The following is a 23,719-nucleotide window of genomic DNA, read 5'->3' as shown; positions in this document are numbered from 1 at the left end:
TAAGATGATTGTTGATGATATGATTGTATCTTTAGTATTTCAGTAGAAATGGACAGAAGGCAATTCTTCATAAGTCGTCGGTTGTTTGGAAACGTAGAAAAGAGCCATTTCTGTTTCCTTTCTTCGTTTTTGAAGAGAAAGTAAGTAAATGATCATAATGCATATCGTACTATGTTTTATACTAAAATATTGTAAGTTTTCAATAGTTTTTTTTTTCTTTTTAATAACTTTAATTTTGGCAGAAATTTATTTGTATTTGCTGTTTGCTTTACACATAAAAGTACGTCTTAAAATAAATATAAACATAAAATTTGGGTTAGTTAAGTTTTTAATATCAAAGGTATATAATCCATAAAACGAAAGCTGTAATGTAGACTAGTTAGCGTTCTTGCTTCATAATTGGGATATCCCAGATTCGAATCCGGTTACTGGTCATGCTGACTGAAATTTTCGAGATTTTTCCGTAAATGCTGGGATGAACACTTTAAATATAGTTCCTGGCCGACTCTTTTTCCATTATTGCTGTAATTGTTATTAATTGCTGTGTAAATTTGCCTCTCAGGGTAAATCTGGAAGTTTGGTAAGTAAAAATATATAAGGATAATGTGAAATTCGAAATAAATACACAATCCATTAGAATCGAACTCTGGTTTCACTTTGCAAAGGCAAGAAAGTCTTCCATCTCAATAATTGAAACTAATAATTTTAATCACGATTCAGCTTTTAGTTAAAAGAATAAATCATTCAATATTTACAAAAAGTTTCAGAATTTTTGGTGATAGAACGGAGTATTTTTGAAAGGCAACCTAAAATCCGTGAGTACTTCTCTTTTTCCAGCGACGGGAACCAAAATAATGAAAAAAAATATATATATTTCTATTGGGGAATTGCATAAATTTTGTCACAATTTCAACTAAATTAGCTGTATTATTTAGAAGTTAGTTGATGACAGTTTTGAGTCAATGAAACGAATAAAACAAGATACAATTTATTGAAATACGATAATTCTGGTAGCAGAAATAAGAAGTTATGTGAAAATACCTGATTTCCATTAAAAAATGTCTCCAAATGAAATGGGTTTTAAGTTGGTTATATATATATATATCGGGTATTGCAAAATAAATGTTACAATTCTTGGGAGGTGACTCCTGCCACTGAGACAAGAAAAAAAGTTCTCTTGAACTTTCGGCTATCGGACATAGTTTCGGATCTACTAGGTGTCGAAAGCGTGGGAAAATGACTTTCGGACGCCAATAGTTTGGAAACGATCCAACGTAAAGAGGGCGGGTAAAAAATTTACTGAAGAAGCCATACTTGCTGTATTGACTTCCGCATACTTCACAATCCTACCAGGCACGCGCAAGGGATTCCCCAAAGGAACGTAGGGAGTCCCGGATAATCTGTTAAATGAAAATTGGTCTAAATAGATATGAATTGATAGGGCTTCTACCAGGTAACAATAATTCGTTTGTATTAAGTCGATATCTGGAACAAATACAAAATGGCGGACATTTTCATGCCCGTTGTGTGTGGTTGCATAGTCGCCAGGTACGAATGCTGGCCAACAGTGACGTTCTGAGTATTAAGTGTAGCGAATTTGTAGTCAAATGGTCTAGAAAGACATCTGGAGTGTCGGTAGAGTACGGCAGATGAAGCAGGGTGATTCACATGTGTGGAAACACTTGACGAAAAATTCCCAGAAATGCACTCATACTCAGTAAACGTGAGTTCAAAGCGTCGGAAATGTAAGGAATAGCATCAGGAACATGAAAGCCATTTCCAGTTCACCAATAATATTCCATCAATCCGATGCATTATGATCTGCACGGTTGCATACCAATAAAGATGCAACAACTGAGACCAAGTTAAAATTATGCAAGGGAACTCACAAAGAAACTGGGTAAACTAAATGAATATCACTAGTGAGATCGCATGATCGATATTGAAATGTGGCCAATCTGTGTGTTGATATCAACATGTAGCTAATGGACAAATATCAACACGTCCCACTATTGCTAGGACACCGTCCCACGTGCGAGAACTAAGAAAATAACGTTGTACATTCTGCTATTACATCTTGTGCACTTTCTGGTAGAACGTAACTAGAACACGATTGTATCAATGACCCTCTCTGTTTGAACATTGTCCCACAGTCGACACATATAAAAAGAAATCTCTTAATCCATGGTTCAAATTCAGATAGAGCGTTAAAATAACAAACTTGTATCATGTCCTACGTCTTCTGGGACATATGACGTACTAGAAATATAGGGAAATACCTCCAGAAATTCGTGTCTTACACGCAGTGCACATGCCAAGACAAAGACGAAAATGAGCCAATTTGGCACATGTAATACTACTGCTGGAACACCATACATATGGAAAACAAAACGACATGAGAAATAGGAAGAAACTTCTTAAAGCTCTGATAGTTTACAACTGTGCAGTAGGAATAACAAAATGAAACACACAAGCATATCGGGAGGCTGTACAAGAACGCTTGCCAAACTAAGTGGGTACTCCTCAAAGAAATGAATACAGAGAAAGTGAGGTTCCCTCGAAGACTCAAGGCTAGAGCGCTCGCTTTCGCTCGTGTGGTCGTGGTCGCAGTTTCCAATCCTACTAGGAGCCCACGGCCTCAGATTCAAGACCCGAATAGTTATTTTCTTATTTTTCCCACGTGGGACGGTGTCCCAGCAGTAGTGAGACATGTTGACAATTGTCCATTAACTACATGTCGATATCAACACACACATTGACCACATTTCAATATCGATCATGCGATCCCACTAGTGACATTCATTTAGTTTACCCACTTTCTTAGTGAGTCCTCTTGCACAATTTTAACTTGGCCTCAGTTGTTGCATCCGTATTGGTATGCAAACGTGCAGATCATATTGCATCGGATTGATGGAATATTATTGGTGAACTGGAAATGGCTTTCATGTTCCTGATGCTATTCATTACATTTCCGACGCTTTGAACTCACGTTTACTGAGTATGAGTGCATTTCTGGGCAATTTTCGTTAAGTGTTTCCACACATGTGAATCACCCTGCTTCATCTGTTGTACTCTACCGACACTCCAGATGTCTTTCTAGACCATTTGACTACAAATTCGCTACACATAATACTCAGAACGTCACTGTTGGTCAGCATTCGTACCTGGCGATTATGCAACCACACAGAACGGGCATGAAGGTGTCCACCATTTTGTATTTGTTCCAGATATCGACGTAATTCAAATGAATTACTGTTACCTGGTAGAAACCCTGTCAATTCATATCCATTTAGACCAATTTTCATTGGGCAGATTATCCGGGACTCCCTACGTTCCTTTGGGGAATCCCTTGCGCGTGCCTGGTAGGATTGTGAAGTATGCAAAATTCAATACAGCAGATATGACTTCTTCAGTAAATTTTTTACCCGCCCTCTTTACGTTGGATAGTTTCCGAACTATTGATGTCCGAAAGTCATTTTCCCACGCTTTCGGCACCTTGTAGATCCGAAACTATGTCCGATAGCCGAAAGTTCAAGAGAACTTCTTTTCTTGTCTCAGTAGCAGGAGTCGCCTCCCAAGAGTTGTAACACTTATTTTGCAATACCCGATATATATATATATATATATATATATATATATATATATATATATATATATATATATATATATATATATATATATATATATATATATATATATAATATACAAAATGGAAGATGATGAAACATTATAATGTTCATGTACATCAATAGCACATAAAAGTGACTTACTTCCGCCTATTCTCAGTCATTATTCATTACTGTGTATTCATTTATTTGTTTCAGTATAGAGCATCATCATCGAAAGAATGGTTTTACTTTCCACTCACCATGGTTGCACCTATGCATTTACTTCTGTTTGGGTGTCGTACAGTCCAAATAGTCAAAGAAATCGTTCGGTTAGACAATTGGTGAGTTTTACGTACTTCGTATTTTAAAATAAATTTTAGCAGATAACATACTAATGCCAAATATAAATTAACAGCTAAAGAACTTGACTCTTGCGCCAAGGATAATAGGTTCAATACTGGTTTATGAATGTAAAGAAAACATTTTTTTATTGATTCGGTAATTTGATTTTTTTTAAAAGAATGTTAGAATATCATATCACGTTATATAAGTAGCTAGGTGTTTTCCCTAGCAATAGTCTTAATTATATTTCATTTCCTTTTAAATGTCTATGTAAGGACAGGTATGTATTTGTAAATTTTACTTCTTTTAGACCACGAGGATATGTATAAATTTGCTTATTTCAGATCACGAACCTCTAGAAATGACCTTCTGCGTTCCCTGTCGGACTCCCTCCCCCAACAGTTAGCGACCCAACTCAAAAAGGAAGTTTCTACCTGAGTGGAGGAAGGCCTCCTGGGATGAAATTTGTAAAACGCCACTTGTATTACCATGGACACTTGTACCAGAAGGGACAACAGACGAGACAATGGATTTCTTAACGAATCTTGGATTGGATTTTCAATTTTGTTCATGCAACAGTAAAAGACTTTGTATCCCCCCAAAATAAATCCACCCTGTCACGATGAAGAGACTTGCCACACATTGCAGAACAATAAAAGGGCTTGAGAACTGTGGCGTGCATTCCCAAATGAACATACCTATAAGAATTTTTATGATATAAGACTTGGCGCAAGAAAGCTACTGAGATGCAAATACCTAGATTATATTTCAAAAATTTCAGACACCAGAATCAACAACGCTAAACATTTTTAGTCATTTATCAGATCTGGATCTAAAACATCTACCATAATGTACAATGTACAATGACGATTCAAGTGCGGAAGATAATGAAGAACACAATGTTTTAATTAATTCTTTCTTTCGTAACAAATTCTCAAATGCTCACCATCCACTTTTCCCCCTGTTTATTCTGTTTGCCCATTCACTTTATCTCATATAGCTACAATTTCTACAGAGGTTGAGTCACGCTTATTGTCTCTCATACCTGAGAGTGTCTCACGCGCTGACAATATATATATATATATATATATATATTATAAAATTGAAATTGAAAGTGACTATGTTTATGACTGTTAATCTCTTGAACCGCCCGACAGATCTCGATCAAATTTTCAACGTAGATGCGGTTCTGGGCTGGGAGTGTTTTTAGCTATTTACTTTGACGGTAGAACTTAGGGGAGGGGGATAGAAAAACTAAATAAAACAATATCGAACCACCCGACCGATCTTGATGAAATTTTCAATGTAGGTGAGGTTTGGGACTGGGATGATTTTTATCATTTGACTTTGACGGAGCAACGTAGGGGGGGGGGGGGTATACAAAAATCAATAAATATAAAAATAAAAGTCTATATTTGTGAATTAATAACTCTTGAACCACCCGATCGATCTCAATCATATTTTCTACATATATGAAGCTCAAACCTGGGAAGTTTTTTATCATTTCATTTTGACAGTAGACCTTAGGGGAGGAGGAGGGGAAATATGTCAAAATGAATAAAACTTAATAACTCTGGAACCACCCAACCGATTTCGATCAAACTTTCAACATAGATAAGGTTCGGGCCTGGGATGTTTTCTTCGTTTCACTTTTACAGTGCAATGAAGGGGAGGAGGAGGGGAGAGATATATGTCAAAAAAGTACAAATAAAAGTGACTGTCTTTGTGACTTCATCACGCTTAAACCATCCGACCGATCTTAACCAAATTTTCAGCATAGATGAGGTTCAGATATGAGGTGGTTTTTATCATATCACTTTAACTGTAGAACTTACGGGAGGGGACAGATATATAAAAATAAATAAAACTTAACTCTTGAACCACCCGACCGATCTCGATCAAACTTTCAACATAGATAAAGTTCGGACGTGGGATGTTTTCTTCATTTCACTTTTACAGTGCAACGAAGGGGAGGGGGAGGAGGAAGATATATGTAAAAAAAAAAAAAAAGTAAAAATAAAAGTAACTGTCTTTGTGACTTCTTCATGCTTAAACCACCCGACCGATATTGAAAAAAAATCAACATAGATGAGGTTCGGACCTGAGGTGATTTTTATCATATCACTTTAACCGTAAAACTTGGGGAGGGGGGAGCAGAGAAATCTATAAAGTAAATTAAACTTTATAACTCTTGAACCACCAGACCGATCTTGATCAAACTTAGGGTTCGGGCTCGGGCCAACATAGATAAGGTTCGGGCCTGGAATGTTTTCGTCATTTCACTTTTACGGTGCAGCCTAGGGGAGGGGAGGGAGGAGATATATAAAAATCAATTTATATAAGACTGAAAGTGACTATTTTTGTAACTTAATAACTCTTAAACTATCCGACCGATCTCAATCAAATTTTCAAGATACGTGAGGTTCGGATCTGAAAACATATTTGCAATTTCACTTTAACGGTAGATCCTAGGGAAGGGGGGAAGGGGACGTATAAATAAAAACTAATAAAACCCAATAACTTTTGAATCACCCAACCAATCTCGATCAAATGTTCAACATATATGAGGGTCGGACCTTGGGAGATTTTTATCGTTTCACTTTGACGAGCCAACGTAGCGGAGGGGGAGATATTTGTAAAAAAATAAAATAAAAGTGACTGCCTTTGTGACTTCATCACTCTTGAACCACCCGACCGATCTCAATCAAATTTTCAACATGTATGAGTTTAGGGGCAGGGATTGCTGTAGGCTATTCAGTTTGACGATGCAACGTAGGGGAGGCGGAAGGGGGAGAGAAATTTCAAAATGATCAAAACTGACCGATATTAGTGTTTAATCCATAGTTTTCGGGGTCAATGAGAGAAAAAGTGACACTTCTGATGCTGTTTTGAATCCAAATTCAGCCCTGATAGTTGGGGAGGGGGAGGGTACAACGTAGAGGAGGGGGATAAACATTTAAAAATGATCGAAAATGACTAATATTAGTGTCGAATCCATAGTTTTACGAGTAGCTGAGATTGATAGTGACAATTCTGATGCCGTGTGTCGCAGCAAGCAGGAGGAGGAGATGAAGCTATATATAATAATGATCGAAAATGACCAATATTAGTGTCTAATCCATAGTTTTCCGGATCATTCAGATGAACAGTGACATTTCCGATCCGGTTTAAATCTAAAATCAGCCCCGCCACTTGGGGAGGGGAATAAAGAGATATATAAAAATGATCGAAAATGGCCACTATCAGTGTCGAATTTATAGTTTTCTGGATCCCTTACATGAACAGTGGTACTTTCGATCCCGCTTAAATCCAAATTCAACCCCACAACGTGAGGGAGGGGAAGGAAGAGATATTTAAAAATCATCAAAAATAACCGATATTAGTGCTGAATCCACATTTTTTGAGGTCGCTGAGATGAACGGTGACACTTCCGATGCCATGATCCGCAACGTGGGGGTGGGGGAAATATATATATATATATATATGTAAATGGTCAAAAATGACAGATATACTGTTGAATCTATAATTCTTGCTGTCGCCGAAATGAGACACTTCTGACGCTGTTTAAGTCCATTTTTAGCCTGACACTTGGGGGATGAGGAGGGACGACATACATTAAAATGATCCAAAATGAGCAATATCAGTGTGCATTTAAATAGATGTTTCATAGAAAGCTGTTTTCCCTATAGACCTATTTCGCTTCCCTCAAATATATCCGTCGTCTGCAAGAACATTATCAAATACAGACTTTTCAAGTTCACCTCTCCCTATATTAATACAGCTCAACATGGTTTCGTGTTAAATAGCTCTTGCCTTAACCAACTAACATGCTTAATCATACTATAAACAGTATTTCCAACAATGCACAACTTGATACCATCTACTTCAATTTATCTTAAGCCTTCGATTTCATTAACCATCCTTATGTAATTTACAAAATCTCCAAGTCTCAGTAAGCTACCCACAAGATCGTCTACCCAGAGAATCGTCTTGCAGGGATCGATTTCTAACCCTCTGCTCGTACCATCCGGAGTAGCACAGGAAATTGTACTTGGGCCACTCTTATTCATATTGTATGTGGATGAACTGGCTAGTTGCTTCAACTCAGCCTCCAGTAGAATTATGTTATTTGCAGAAGACTAAAGTCTTCAGGAAAGTGATAGTACAGAAGTCTCTGAAGTACTTCAAAACGACATAGATAATTTTTCCGCTTGATGTAAGACATGGCTCCTAAAAGTGAATCCCAATAAGAGTAGATTCATAACATTTTCCCTAAAGAAAAATATTGTATACAGCTCATACAATATAAATGGTTGACGCATTACGAGAATCAATAGTCATAAGGATTTTATTTTTTATTTTTTATTTTTTATTTATTTATTTATTTATTTATTTATTTTTTTTTGTGACACAAAACTAACTTTAACAGAACATATAAATATTGTCACTAAGCATCGTTGCGTATTCTATGACTTCTATACGGATTAACAGAAATGCGGAACCTCTCTTCCGTAGCGTTGTTCTACAAGTCAATATTTTCTTCTAAAATGGAATACTGTTCGCCTATCTGAAGAATGACATCTCCTACAAACCTATCCCGGCTAAACTCAGTTCTAAACATCTTCCTTGTGATAGTACGTTTCAGAGTACCTCACATACGTGCGATGACAAAATACAAACTGTTACGAACACTAAATACTGAGCTAGCTGACACTGGTCATAACATCAGTGATCTCAAATATCTCCACAAACTTACACTAGCCAACTCAGGTTCGAAATGCTACTCTCCACACATAACACACATCTTTTCCATGTAGTAAGACTCAGACCTTCAATAGTTCAATGCTTTCTGTTCTACAGGCTTCCTAACTTATACAACGAAATGTCACATTCAGCAGTAGGTCTATTTAATTCTCAAGCTGCATATATCTTTGCACTACAACGTCGTTTTAGTGGATAAATTCTAGACAGCTATTGTCAACTCCTTTTTTACTCAGATGATGTTATTTTATTTTTATTATTATTATTATTATTATTATTATTATTATTATTATTATTATTATTATTATTATTATTATTATTATTATTATTATATTTTAATGTAAAAAACAAATTAAGTGAATTTCAGCATGGATTTTATAAAGGGAAATCGATTGTAACAAATCTTGTACATTTTACTGATTTTACACATTTAGGACTTAAGAATAGATTACAAGTAGACACTATATATATAGATATGTCAAAAGCTTTTGATTCCATAGAGCATGAACTTCTTATTGATAAATTAAGAAACATAGGTCTATCTCCATTGTACATTCGATGGTTTGTAAGCTATCTAGCAAACAGAACGTTTAAAGTAAAAATTGGTCAAATAACCTCTAGTTACGGTTATATAAAGAATGGCATACCTCAGGGATCTCCTCTGGGACCCCTTCTTTTTTCAATATTTATTAATGATTTGCCTGAGAAAATTAAATACTCAAATATTTTGTTGTATGCCGATGATTTAAAATTATTTAGAATAGTAAATAGTGAGTATGATAACTACTTACTACAGGAAGATCTAGATACTGTTAGTACATGGTGTAAAAGTAACTTATTGAAAATAAATTGTGACAAAACTAAATACATATCATATACTAACAAAACCCAATACTACGTGAGCAAATATGTAATTAATGGAGTAACATTGCATAAAGCCGAACAGATTAAAGATTTGGGTATAGTGTTTGACAGAAACATGAAATTTACCTATCATATAAATGATATAATCCAAGGGACTAGAAGAATAATAGGGTTTATTTTCAAACAATGGCCTGAGTTTAGAAATGCCAGCTCATATGTATATTTATACAAGATGCTTGCAAGATCAAAATTAGAGTTCGGTGTAGTTATTTGGAATGGTATAGGTATAACGTTGGCAAACAAAATTGAATCAGTACAAAAATGTTTTATTAGGTTACTCTGCTATAAAATGAATAGAGATTACTACTCACGTAATTATGAATACTGGTGTCAATTTTGGGGATTGCAGGCATTGAGCGACAGGAGAAAAGTTATTGAAAGAGATTTTATTAAGAAATTACTAGACAATAGCTATGATAGTGAATATTGCTTGCATAATATAGGTATAAGGGTACCAATGTATAATACAAGAAATATATCAACATTAGTTCCGTTGAATCCGAAATCTGTAATTTTAAGAAGACTGACCGATTCTTTTAATTTAGTTTAATTTATTTTTATTAGTATAAAAGCATGAATTTTAGAACTTGACAAATATTTTTACTATTTATGACGACTATTTTGATACTAAAAAAAATGGTGTTAATTTGACAAGGAATTATTAATCCGATATTATTTTACTTTATTTTATCATTATGTTTTATTGTTTCAGTATATAGCTTACATTGTATGTAATATGTGTTTATATTGTCTGATAAAGTGCTGTATTTTTGCCGTTAGGCTGTTCATGGCACAGAAATAAACATTATTATTATTATTATTATTATTATTATTATTATTATTATTATTATTATTATTATTATTATTATTATTATTATTATTATTATTATTTTATGTAATCATCTCTTAGATTTGTTAGATATTCCAGTGTAAACTGGCGTTTAGCTGTATCTAAAATTATGCTCGTAAATAAATAAATAACAAGAAATAAACGAAGCATATGAAGAGCTGCTTTCTAAAAAGGTGCATATCCGTCTGAAACAAATTTTGGCAGTATGGAAAGGAAACCTCTACGGTTACGATAGGATTAAATACAAACAATTTTCGGGGTGTAAAATATAGGGACAAATACTTTTCTGATTGGGGCTTTGTATTTTATTCGATAGAGATCCAAACGAGAAATAATATCCAATTAAAATTTCAATTTGGGATTTTTGGTGATATGTACTTTTTAGCCTCTACCTCTTATATGTGTATGGCCTGTACTTTGAATGTAAAAAATATTTATTTTATTTGGATAGAATATATTTCTGTCTGAATATGGCTTTTATGGTTTAGTTAACTAAAATATTACGAAGAATTTAGTGATAGATATATATATATTTTTGCATATATAAAGGTAACCAAGAAGGTCCCGTCACTTTTCCACCCACCACCTTCGAACATCGATATTTCACTTAAGGCGTGCCTGGAACATAAAAAGTAGTCCCCATCAGTATCGACGACCTTCTGCCAACATTCTCAAAGGCCATGGATTCCATCGCGGTAGAACTTGGTTGGGCTGTGAAGCGAAGAAGGTATTTAAAAAAAAAATGCACCTCTACAAGGTATTTGAACTGGCCTCCTCTAAGGTGTCCAAGGAATGGAACAGGTGATAATCAGTCGGTGAAATATCTGGGGAGTGTGGCAGATGCAATATTGTTTTCCATCCAAGGCGTAGAATGATGTCCCGGGTCATCTTACCCACGTGGGGCTTAGCGTTCTCTTGTGACAGGAGGACCTCTTTGCGATTCAGAAGTGCTGACTCCAGAGTTTTGAGTTTTTCTTGAACACGGCTCAACTACCGACAGTACAAAGTTGCATTGATGCTCTGACTAGCTGGTAGCAGTTCCCGATGCACGATGCCGTGAGCAGTTCATCAAACACACAGGAGAACTTTCTGGTGCAGTGCTGGTTTCGGCTGTTTTGGAACCGGTTCATGGGATGCTAACCAATGGTGACAGCGCCGTAAACCTTCGTACAGGACTAACTTCTCATCACATGTCAACATCCTGTCCAGAAGTTGCTCGCGTTACCTTCTGACCCAGAATCAAATCATGTGGGACGCGTCGACCCAACTTGTAGAGCTTTCCAAGTTGATGGAGGTGCTGCTAAATGGTTTCCCTACTCATACTGAATTGTAGTCCCAGTTCCTCACATGTCTGGCCACTGTTCGTCTCAATTGCTGCCTAAAGATCTTCATTTTGTACATGTGTTGTCTTCCGGGACGTATTGCGTCTTCGAGTGTTTCGTCACCGTTCTTAAACTTGTTAAACCATCGCTGCACTGTCCGCGTAGTCAGAACACCCTCACCAAAGGCCTGGGGTATCTTCCGCCCCGCTGCAGCGGCGTTTGACCACATTTTTAACTCGTACAGCATACACGCCCTTATGACGCTCTGTGGAGGTTCCATGTTCACTCTGTCCTTATGCAAGCTCATGGTGTAACTGAACTGCCACAACTAAGTAATATGTTGGATATACCCACACCAATAACTGACCTTCGCTTTATCTCCATTCGCATTCAATTCACGGTGTGAGGGCCAATTGAACATAGGCCTCCACAAAAGAGCGACAGAACTTTCTTAGTTACCTTTGTATATATTATGTCAGATTTATTTTCCTTGTTTAAAAAATTCTTTTTATGTAACTTATACTAATGTAAACATTCTGTAAATAAATTTATATGTCTCATGCAAATAATAATAAATGCACGTAATATGAATCTGTGAACAAGATCGGTAGATTCGTATATCGAAAGTCTAGAAATGTACACAACGAAAAATCAGAGGAAATTAAACAAACTGGTCTGTCCTTTGATATTAGTTATCATAGTAGTGTAAATGTAAATAACTTTCATACACTTACCTAATAAAATAGATAAATAAACAAATAAATATTAATAAAAATGTCAAAAAATCAATAGTAGAGTGAAAGAGAGAATATGAAAATGTCGTTACTTTTTGGTTAGAAGATACAGACAATACAGTGTCAATAACGTCATTATAAATAAATACGAAGGACTGATTTTTACTTTTTTAAATCTGTGTTATGCTGCCACCAAAAGTGAACCACGTGAGATGACGAAACGAGGATAAGAGAAAGTTGTTCATCCGAGGTCACCCATCTCCGACAGCAATAGATAGATTCTAGGATTTAATCATTGTAAAGTAGCGAGCGTGAAAATGTACCAAATGCAATCGAAACACCCACTAAGTATGAAATATATAATACAATTCGACTTTTCTAGGCGAAAGAGCATAATACAGCTGCAAATCACCATCGAATGATTAAAGATTACAACAAGAACTTTATAAGTGATGGTTGTGTGCACGAGTGTTGTAGGGAGTTTAAAAAAGAACTATCGATATACGTGACGCTAGTAGTCAAGGGCAAAAGTTCGTGGTGCCAGACGATCTTGATGAACATGAATCATGTGATTCGTGAAAGGCGTAGATGGTAATTTCTGAACTATCTGATCTTACTAAGAACTTAAGGAAACTCAGCAGCCACTTGGAAAAATCGAAATATACCACGTACTTCATACATAAGGTTACAGGTCAGCGTAAAACAAAGAGAACTCAAAGAGGTCGATAATTTCAAGTATTTGGGAAGTATTTTCACAAAAGACTGTTATTGCCCCAAAAATCAGATCCAGAAGTGCCATAGCCAAAGAAACATTCAACAAGAAGAGATCACCCTTAACTAGCAGGCTTAATATTATACTAAGGAAGAAGTTGATCAAATGCTATATATGGAGTATTGAACTGTGGGGTTTACAGACTTGGACATTACGGAAGTTAGAGAAGAAATGTTTAGAGAGTTTCGAAATGTGATGCTGGAAGAAGATGGAGAACATAAAATGGACAGAGAGAGCAACAAACGAAGATGTTTTAAAATGGATAGGAGAAAAGAGAACACTTTTAGTCAGTATCCTTCATAGGAAGGCGAATTGGATTAGACACATCTTGCGAATTGGATTAGACATATCATACCGCCATAAAAGGAAAGATGGAAGAAATTCGATGAGTAGCTAGAAGAAGAATACAACTGATCGACGAATTGAAGAATAGAACTGAATATTGGGAATTAAAAGGGGAAGCTAAAGATCGAGAAACGGAAGAAGTGGAAGAAGCATTTCTAGACCCAAATTTACGTAAATAAATAAAAACAAAGCCTCTTCAAAACTCTCAGGACCTTCAGAATACTTAATAATAATAATAATAATTATTATTATTATAATTCATAATGATTGAATCCATCCCTGTGGGGAATGGGCTCTGTTTCGTTATCTCATGTAGTTCTCGTCTGGTGGGTTAACGAAAGTTGAAAAAAAAATAGCCCTCGCACAAAATAATATTGTGTATATTACACTGGAAAAAAAAAGTTCTGTAACTTTCTCGAAAAAAAAAGTCAGTTGCTTTGAACACATGTTTCAGTTCACCACAGGAAACTACTGCTTTCGGAAGACAATAAAAAATAAATAAATAAATAAATAAAAATAAAACATTGCTCTAATGAAACTGCAACTATTCATGTTTTCTGAAGCTAGCATTTGCGATTTACAGTCTTCTGACTTCCACTTAAACTATCACTGACACAAAAAGGCCGCCATACCTTTTAGACACTAAATTTCTTAGGTGTCAAAGATAAAACATCAAAGAAAAATAGAAGAAACAACTCTAGCTTGAAATTAAACAAGAATCTTAATTAGTTTGATTGATGTTGCCCGTTTCTAACCAAGTCGTCGCTATGGAACTTCAATAATAACACCTATAATAAAAGTCCAGTTACGTTCATCCTGTGTTATTAGCAAAAACGTAAAATCGGAACCAACTATTTAAGTTACCCGCACTGCTTCAGATCACGCTTTTAATACCAAAGTGTACAGCGAAGTGAAAAACTAAATTTTGTTTATTATAGTGATAGCAGGTAAACTCTAAATTCCTGGGAGTAGATTATAAGACCAGAGTAGATTATTATAAGAATGACAGAGTTGATTTTATAATTTTGTTACTTGATTTTACATGTTTTGTTTCGTTTGAAACAGGATTGATCTTCTTGTAAGTCGTAAAGTAGCTGCTGCTCTTGTCTCACTTCGGTTAATTTTTGAAAATCTTGTGACTGAAGCAGCAAAGGACCCATCAGCTATAAAAGATATACAAAATTCCCACAAGAATGTTTTCCTGCTTATTGAGGAGCTGTGCCTGATGCAAATCCCCAACGTACAAAATTTCAGCAAGAAGTGAGTTTATAAATTTTTATTTATGTAATATTTAGATGCTCGTGGCGCATTCAACCAACTTTGCAAATCGACTGTGTACATTAAAGTCAGAAAATTTATGTTGCACTTTATAAGAGACAATGTATTAACTGGAGAAGCATAGTGTGAGATCCTTAGGCTATTTCATATTCTTCATGTGTTTTAATTAGTACATTGTTGTAAATTGAATTGCTGTTAATGAATTTAAATGTTTTAGTAACAAAATTACTGGGTAGCGTTTCTGTGACCTTTGTAAGTACCTCAGATCAAAAAGTATAATATTCAGATAAAGAAGAAACTAATATCTGTTGTAAAGGCTCGCATGTGGTGAAATAAGTTACAGCTAACGGATAGGGCTCTTATTTCGCAGTCGGGAAGTTAAGAGCTCAAATCCTGCATTCATGCGCTCTGACTAAAGTTTTTCTCACAGTGTCCCAAGGGAGTACCGAAATAGGATTTTTAAATGCAATTCTTGGACGATAATTTTACCATTCTTTTCCGTTGGTGTAATTGTTAATAATTACAGTGTAAATCGGCTTTGCTGGCTACACCTAGAAGTTGATTAAATAAATAAATCTCGATAAATCAGAAATTTTATGGATTCCTTAACAAAGCATTAGAATACAGTTGACACTGGGTTATTTGTTCTGGAAAGTTCAGGTCTAATTTTTCGTAAAACGGGGTAACTAATAACAATAGGATTTTGGTTGTTTGTTTGTTTAAACATGATAGAATTTGTTTTTCTGTTTCTTTCTTTCTTTCTTTTTTTTTTTTTCATGATGTACTTCCTAAAATACACACACACACACACACAAATTTTTCTGTAGGTATAATTAAAGTTCTGCTTCAGCCATTCGTCAGTATGAAGAACTTGTGTAATAAAACTCACACAGTACACGTAAATAATAGGAGATAAAGAAAAAATAATTATTATAGACTGTTTCTTTTGATTTAGTTATCAGAGTACATGCAAAATAAGTTTAAGGTACGTAGATTTTGGGTGCATATTACATCTGTTATTAATTTTCGTTTGATTCATCCTGTTTGTGGAATTAGTCTTCGCCACAGTCCCGTAGCCGGAACACTACGTCAAAAGGTGTACCCACAGCAAATAAAACCTTGACGAGAAAATCTAGAATGTTGAGCACAGTTTCAAATGTCCAATGAGAAACCATACATAGATTTGTTAACAGTACGGAGATTGATTTTCAGTTTGGTTGCTATGATATTAAACAACAGTTGTACGAAGGTCCATTGTATTTCCCGCAGAATAAGAAAGTTACCTAATTTATTGCTGACCGATGCTTTTTTTAAAATTATTTAAATAGTAAGTTGCTTCCCCTAAATGCGTTAAATTAAATTTTCAGACAAAGCTTAGGCTCTCCTTTTGCAATCCTTCACCAGTTTAGATGCATACAATACATATGGTGAAACCCTGAAGCTTCTTCACACCCTAAAGTGACTAATTTCGTTAAACAGAGTACTGTGGTTTAAATGCTGTAGAGGTTATTTGTGTTATTTGTAAACTAGAAATTTCATTAAAATCCCATCCCACTAATGTATTATACACTCATGAACTTACGTACTCACCAATATGTCTTGAGTAGAATGACTTCCTTAAGTCCATTATGTCAGGAAAAGAACACTCTACTTGTGTAATAGCTGAATGGATAACGAAATAATGACTCAACACACAAAGAAATTCAGACATCATTAATAGTTTCGAGTTAAAATGGAAAATATGTGCTCTGGTTAATGCCTATAACCTAAAAATAGCCTCGATTAATGTGGTAGATGTTTAATTCTACACCTGTAGATCTAGCGATTAAATTCACTTAGAGCTGCTAAAAGAAAATAAATTAAGTGACTTGAAAATACACGAAATTACTAAAATATTGAGACTGTTCCCCCAAACTTTTTTCTTCACCATTTTCGTAAATAAAATCCACAAACAAATAAAGGGATCAGCTCTGGGTAGCCTCTTCTCCCCGCTTCTAGCAAATGCAGTGATAAATTATTACAAAAGTTGTATTTTCCAGAAAGGATAGTTTAAATTCGTAAAATATTAGAGGTTTGTAGATAACACAATTTTTATTTATAAAGAGGAAAGGATTTACAAGCATCTAGTTAAATAATATCCATTCGAAAAAAGATTTGCTTCAGAATTAAAAACAAAAATAAAATAAATTTATGTGATCTGACAATTAGCGGACATAACAATAAATCCACTTAAATTAATATTACTCGCCCCCCGTATTCTTTGCAGTAGCTAAATAAATGTTCCTTAAGTTATATAAGTAATAATAAATTCATTACTAATATTTATGTATATAAAAAACCGAATACTACAACTTCTACATGAACAAAAAAATGCACATTAGTGTATGGTTAAATCGAATCTCGTTGTTTGTTGAAGTTTAGTGTCCTTCCACCACCGAGACCACTTGAGACGGTATTAGTTGTGCTCAACGTTTAAGGTAGAATCCGAACCACCGTAATGTATTCAAACTTCAAGTCTGGGGCCATGATGGCTCAGTGGTAGAGCGTTCATCTCTGGTGCCTGGGTTCCTTGGTTCAATCCCAGCTCGCGCCAGGTGAACTTTGTGGTGGACAAAGACCGTGTTCATGGGTTTCTCGGGTTCTCCCGTTTCCTTTCACTTTCTTCATTTTACTACTTCCGTTATTTCCCATCATCAGCGTCTCCTTTAGCGTAACCGACATAAGCATGGGACGTAAAACTCTAAGATTTCACTTCATTTTTTGTCAACTCGTGAGATTGGGTCTTCCCTGCGGTACCTGCTAGGTACGTAACACTGTCTAGAAGACATATACATAAATTTTAATTCGATTCCTCATTAGAGAGTTATATCAGCTGAAGCAGCGTTAAAGTTTTCCTTACTTATGGGATATAAATATTGGAATGATTTCTTAGGAATTCGAGTGTTAAATAATATATTCCTTCATCTAGTATGCGTGCCAAGACAGGGAAGATCTTGAAATAAAAGCTAGTAAGTCGTTAAAAGTATAATAACTAGGTATAAAATATGTTAATATTAATTCAATTTCAAATTTGTTTTGTTTTTTTCTAGCTTTTATCTTTTATCATTAATTTATATTTTAATCGCACACAGGAGAGAAGAAGAACTTGGAGAATATTTTAGTTCTTTTATCGAGAGTGAGAAAGAAAAAATGAGAAAGCAGCTAAATTCTGGAGCCTCCACTAGTTATAAAGGTAAGGGTTGTTATGTATGTAAACAGCTTGCCACAATATCAACAGATCAGTTTTTGTAGTCGAGTCGTGCATGACAGGCTTTGAAAAGTTGTTCTTATCATTTTAATCAAAAATAATAAATACCGTTTTAGTTAACTAGTTTGCTTTTATAATGTGGTTTTTCTACTCAGTATTGTTTTAAGTTTGGTTTTAAGCAGTTGAACGTGTGTATGTCAATTAACGTTGATGTGTGTCCACAATTCTCCAAAACTATTACGTCGGAATAGCATTACTCACACCAAACAGCCTTCTTGGTACTCATAAGGGTTTCAGTTTCTAATGGAAAACAGAAATAATACACCAACCGATTCCATGTGATACAATACGATCATGAATGTATAAATGAAGCATGGAATAGGTTCACCACATTAGGGAGAAAAATACTTAAATGAAACGTAAATGATATCTGCAATCTGAGTTCATTTCAGTGAAATGTCTACTATGAGGGTCTCCAGAAACAATATATTTTTCGTAAGGTTTTAAATTGTGTCAAGTAGTATCTCCTCAGTTTAACTTATGAAGCATGGAATGGGCCCACCATATCAATTTCAAATGAACTGAAAATAATTTAAGGTGCTACTGTTGTCCCATCATCTGAACAAAATATATTTCTCTAAGATGAAGCATAAATACAATCGGAACTTTATTTCAATAAAATGCCAACTGGAGCCCCTAGAAGTAATTAAAGTGCTTATTAATTCTAGGGAGGTCCAAATTTCACATTTTTCTAAAGGAGCCCAAATACTGATGCTTGGACCTTAGAAAAACTTCCAAGTTATAGTAGCAGGGTCGTTTTATCTTGTAGCTTGGTAATTGTGGTCGCTACAGTTAGACGGGGACGCCAATGAAAGCAGGTCAAATATGAAAGCCACTAATAGCATGTTATGGACTTGTGTGCTTTACGAATTTAAACTGAGAACAAAACGGGAAGAAAAATATGTTTCAGATTGTGGTAAATGAACGAACAGTACAGCTGTAATTTAACAAATTTAAGAACGGCAATGAATCCCTCTGGGACGTGCCACAGGCCATAAACAACGTGGCATCAAGGTGGCCATTGAGACCGATAATGGCCAAAGATTTGAGATACTGGGAGAACCTGTAAGGAATTGGACGATGGGTCCGACGTGAGTTAACAGCAGCTCATAGAGCGACACCAGCAGATACCTATGTTCCTTTGTTGTCTCGTCAAGGGAAGGTTACGTTTCTGAAAGAGTTTCGACGTGGGTTCTTTTCAATATTCCATTGTGCCATCATCATTGGTTAGGACCACATGAATCAACTCATAAACAGCCAAAACTATCACTGCATCAACAGAAAATTGTGTTCTGGTTCGATGATCTTTTCGCGATACCGTGCATCTACCTGGCCAGATGACTAATGTAACTGTGTGCACCTGCATAATTGGATCAACGCGCACATGAAAAATTAAAAACTCTGAAACCAGTGCTTGTGAATCTCGAAGAGCTTTTTCCTTCTTCAGGACAACCAGAAGCCATATGTTGCTAAAGTCATTCATGACTAAAGCCAGAATTAATGGCAAAATAAAAAGCCAAAAAAGGCTGGCAAAATTGCGAAATAAAAACTTAAAAATGGCAGGTAAAATGACAAAATAAAATAAACAAGGGCTTTTGGCAAAAAGTAGGTACTAAAATATTTGAAAACTATAATAGGCTACAATTGAACGGGTGAGTTGAAAAAGGTACATATTCCAAAAATATCACAAATTAAACTGAGATAGCCATTTTTTTCTTTGGACGTATCTACATCCATAGAGCAGAAAAAGAAGCATATTTCACGATTGCAAATAAACTTTCCAAAAATATGTAGATGTGATTGAGTTGAAGAAGGAACATATTCCAGGAATATGTCCCTTCTTCAACTCACAGCCGCGCTAGTGCCGGCGGCACTCGCCACAGCGCTAGTGCTCAGTTATATATTATGACTTAACAGGTGAGCTGTTGTTTAAGGTCATGTTGGTTTAAAACCCTAAATAGTGGCAGACTTAAGAACGAGCTGGACACATTATTAGTGAGCCTAATTGAGAGACATGAGGTTGCAAGGCTCAGACCATCAAATCAAAACCCAAAGCAATACGAGCCCTCTTTCAAGTAATTTGCCATGAAAGGAACGAGTAGAGTTGAAGTATGTCGTAATGCGTACATAAGCCTTCATGCTGTGTCACGCAAAGTTATTAGGTTGACAAAGATTTTGGCTTCTTGGAAATTCCCTATTGACATGAGAGGTAAACAGGAACATCGTTCTAATACTGTTACAGCCTCAAATCTAGTTAAAATACATGAACATATTGATTAATTTCATAAATATGTTGCACATTATACGCCTACATCAGTCATATATCTCGATGCTCAACCTAATGTGGCAAAAATGCATGAACTTTTCATACAAAAATTTCCTGACTTGAAGAATGTAATTAAGTATGAGTTTTATTTGGAATATTTCAAGAAAAACTTTGGTTACCGATTTGGCAGACCTCAGGTCGGTGTCTGCAGTACCTGTGAAGACCTGAAGATCAAAATTAAATCAAACACGCTTAATGACGGTGAAAAACATGTAAATTTTATATTCAGTATTTTATATTTTGTAAACTAGTTTAGACCATTTTTATTTTACCTGAACTTATCTATCCTAACTACAGTCTGAATATAACACGAAACTTCATAATACAATCTAATCTAACCTAACCTAAGTATTACTATCTTTATTACAGGCATGTTTTATGGTAGGTTATGGTAGGTTACCCTGTATGTAACAAGAAAAGACTGATTTGCAGTGGCAAAGTGAAACAAATCGTTTTAATATTATTATCTCAACACTTTTTCGCAGCTCGGTGTGTTTTAATCACATAAAAAAAATACTACTGATGGTCAAACTGAAAGGGAACATATTTTTATAATGTTTTCCGATCAAGGCTTTTGTTTTTCAGCTGCTGATCCGCTAGATCAAGATGATTGACGATTGTCTACTCTGAAAAATTCAACAATGACCATTCATTTTTCGGAAACATGGTTATTTTTGTCAATATGTGTAGCTAACAGTTTTGAAATACATTTGTTTGCCTTTGTACAAAGATTGAATAATATTACTCACTTATTTCTGAAACCTGCTTAACATAATCCACTGATTGGGATAAAGTATTGTGCATTTAAAAACATTGAGTTGAAAAAGGAACATATTCCTAAACATCTTTACACAATTATATGGTATATATTAAAAAAATTATGTACAGGTACCATGTGCAATAGGTTTGCTACACTAAACGACACAAATTGACAATAGTAAATATTTTGGTAGAACAATTAGTTTTCTCACAAAACAGTTTTTCTTAGTTTTCCGAAAGTTTATATTTTTGGAATGTGTACCTTTTTCAACTCACCGATTCAATTGGTTTACTAATCAAATGAAAAATATGGCTTCTAAGAAGTAAAATGTTTCATTGTGCATTTAACACTTACGGTTTAAAATTTCTGGAAACTTGCAAATTGCACTACTCGTAAAGGAGAACATCTAACGATTCATTCATCATTCTTCAGTAGTAACAATGAAGGCCAAATGATAAACACAAAAACGCTGTCATAGTCTATTCACAAGAAAGCATTGAAAACACAAGAAATACTAAACTGTAGTTATTTTACACTATACTATCATCTTATTTTCACTTAAAGTTTTTTCATCCTTTTGTTCTCTGAAATTATAACCAACTTCTTAAGATTTTTAAATCGAATGACTTTGTCTCCTGTTAGAAAAAAATCGCTTTAGATGTGAAACTATTCTTTCCATATCTGCGATGTCACTGGAGCATACTGAAAACAAGTAATCTGGTAAGGATTCATATCATTGTCAGCAGTTATATCACATCAGTTTTCGTAGTAGTAGCAGTGTTCTTAAATTTTTCCAAATCTGGATTTGTACTTACAACACGATCACACTTTCGCCGAATGTGCGCGCCCCCTTGTCACAGGTACAACACTGAGATCATTGACAGAACCATTGAAGATTTTCGGGAAAATAGGTAATTTATTTTTTAAAAAAGCAGGGTAATGGAGTCTGGCAACTTTGCAAAATATGTTGCAGTGAAAGTTAGATCCTTTTTCAAGAAATCCTTCTTAAGCAAACTCTGAGCAGTCTTAGTTGAAGACGCATAATCTTCATGAAAAGTATCAATAATGATGGATAGAAGCTCTTAGCATAATAGAGAACAGCTGTAATCTATGTACCCCATTACGTTAAGACAAGCTGTGATGGAGTGATAGTTCAGGGGTTAATTTACGAAAGGTATTGGTTCGCGAAGAAGCCTCCTTTGAAAATACCTTTCTCACGTTTGACACGAGAAGATCCACGTCGGAAAAATAAGAACGTACTACTTGCAGTGTCTGTGCCAGACAAGTGACGTACAGCATACTTGGGAATAGAACCGTAAGGGCTTCTGCTGCGCTTTGATGTATGTATAAGGAAGAACCCTATCGTGTTTTACTCATTCTGGCCACGGAATATTCAGCGATTTTGTAAAAACTATGCAATAGACATTTCCACTTTTTCTTTCTATAAATCACTTTAGAGGTAGAGGAGACTATAGAGAACACTTCCTTTCGCTCATGCGGTGATTCTAACTAGTCAAATTTGCGATTGAATCTCGGTCTGTTACTCGTGTGCTTAAAATAATGGCCACTATGTTTCCTACGTCATCTGTCGCTTCAGGGGAAGCTATCTGCTCCGCTCAGTAGGGAAATGGCTTAGAGAAAGATATGATTTTTTTAAAGAGAAAGATGTATGTTTTTTTAAAGTATCTACAACACTGGTGATAGAACGAAGAATAAGAAACTAATGGAACTTGAGGTTTCTTTGAAAAATAATCTATTCGTTATTGTTTATAATCAATTATTGGAATATCAATTATCTAAGGACAAGGTTATACTATACTAATTTGCAAGATTATACAACAAAGTATCTAACATATATGCTGAAGTACTACGCAGTAATAAAGTCAATGTATTGAATTTACTAAACCATTTAAATATGTAACTAGTATTACTTTCCTTAGCAGTACAACATAGTCAGTGTCTATGAACATATGTACTCATTCAAATTTTGCAGTTCTTTTAAAAGTTGCAATGTAAGCAAAATGTATAAGCACACAAAGACTGTTGTGATACCAATTTTATTTAGTACTTTTACGTAAATGGGCATTGTTAGAAGCCTTAGTTAATACACAAAATAATGTCCTCATGTTTGGTAAATGTCAACGATATAAAAACACGGTGATTTGATACTAGAGTGCTGATTTCTGGTATGTAAATTCATCGTAGATTCGATAAGGCATGTGTTCAGGGGGGAGGGGGAGCAGAAGGAAATTTATCCAGGAAAAAATATTTCCCTCAAGTAAAACTAATATAAATTATCTACTGAATTCAAGACTAGGACGCACAAACGTAAGATCATAATCATGTCCATGAGGTTTCTGGGAATTCTCCACTACTATCGGAACTACTTT

The 23,719-nt window shown here is 35.1% G+C and overlaps 1 protein-coding gene across 9 annotated transcripts in view; it reads left to right on the top strand.

The window, feature by feature from the left end:
* The window catches only part of LOC145680831 (ATP-dependent RNA helicase A-like), a 189,649-nt gene that overhangs the window by 141,010 nt on the left and 24,920 nt on the right, over window positions 1-23,719 (top strand). For 8 of the 9 annotated variants that reach the window (XM_081751929.1, XM_081751927.1, XM_081751930.1 and 5 more), the window contains 4 exons: window positions 36-140; window positions 3,825-3,949; window positions 14,724-14,918; window positions 18,068-18,168. In XM_081751929.1, coding sequence (XP_081608055.1) covers window positions 36-140; window positions 3,825-3,949; window positions 14,724-14,918; window positions 18,068-18,168 — 526 coding nt within the window. Of the gene's footprint in view, window positions 1-35; window positions 141-3,824; window positions 3,950-14,723; window positions 14,919-18,067; window positions 18,169-21,154; window positions 21,282-23,719 lie in introns of those variants that run through there. The other variant, XM_081751934.1, reaches the window with a different exon arrangement.

This window comes from Thermobia domestica, chromosome 3 (assembly GCF_964235325.1).
Source record: "Thermobia domestica chromosome 3, izTheDome1.hap1.1, whole genome shotgun sequence".
Taxonomy (NCBI): Eukaryota; Metazoa; Arthropoda; class Insecta; order Zygentoma; family Lepismatidae; genus Thermobia; species Thermobia domestica.
This window is presented reverse-complemented; position numbering and strand designations above follow the sequence as displayed.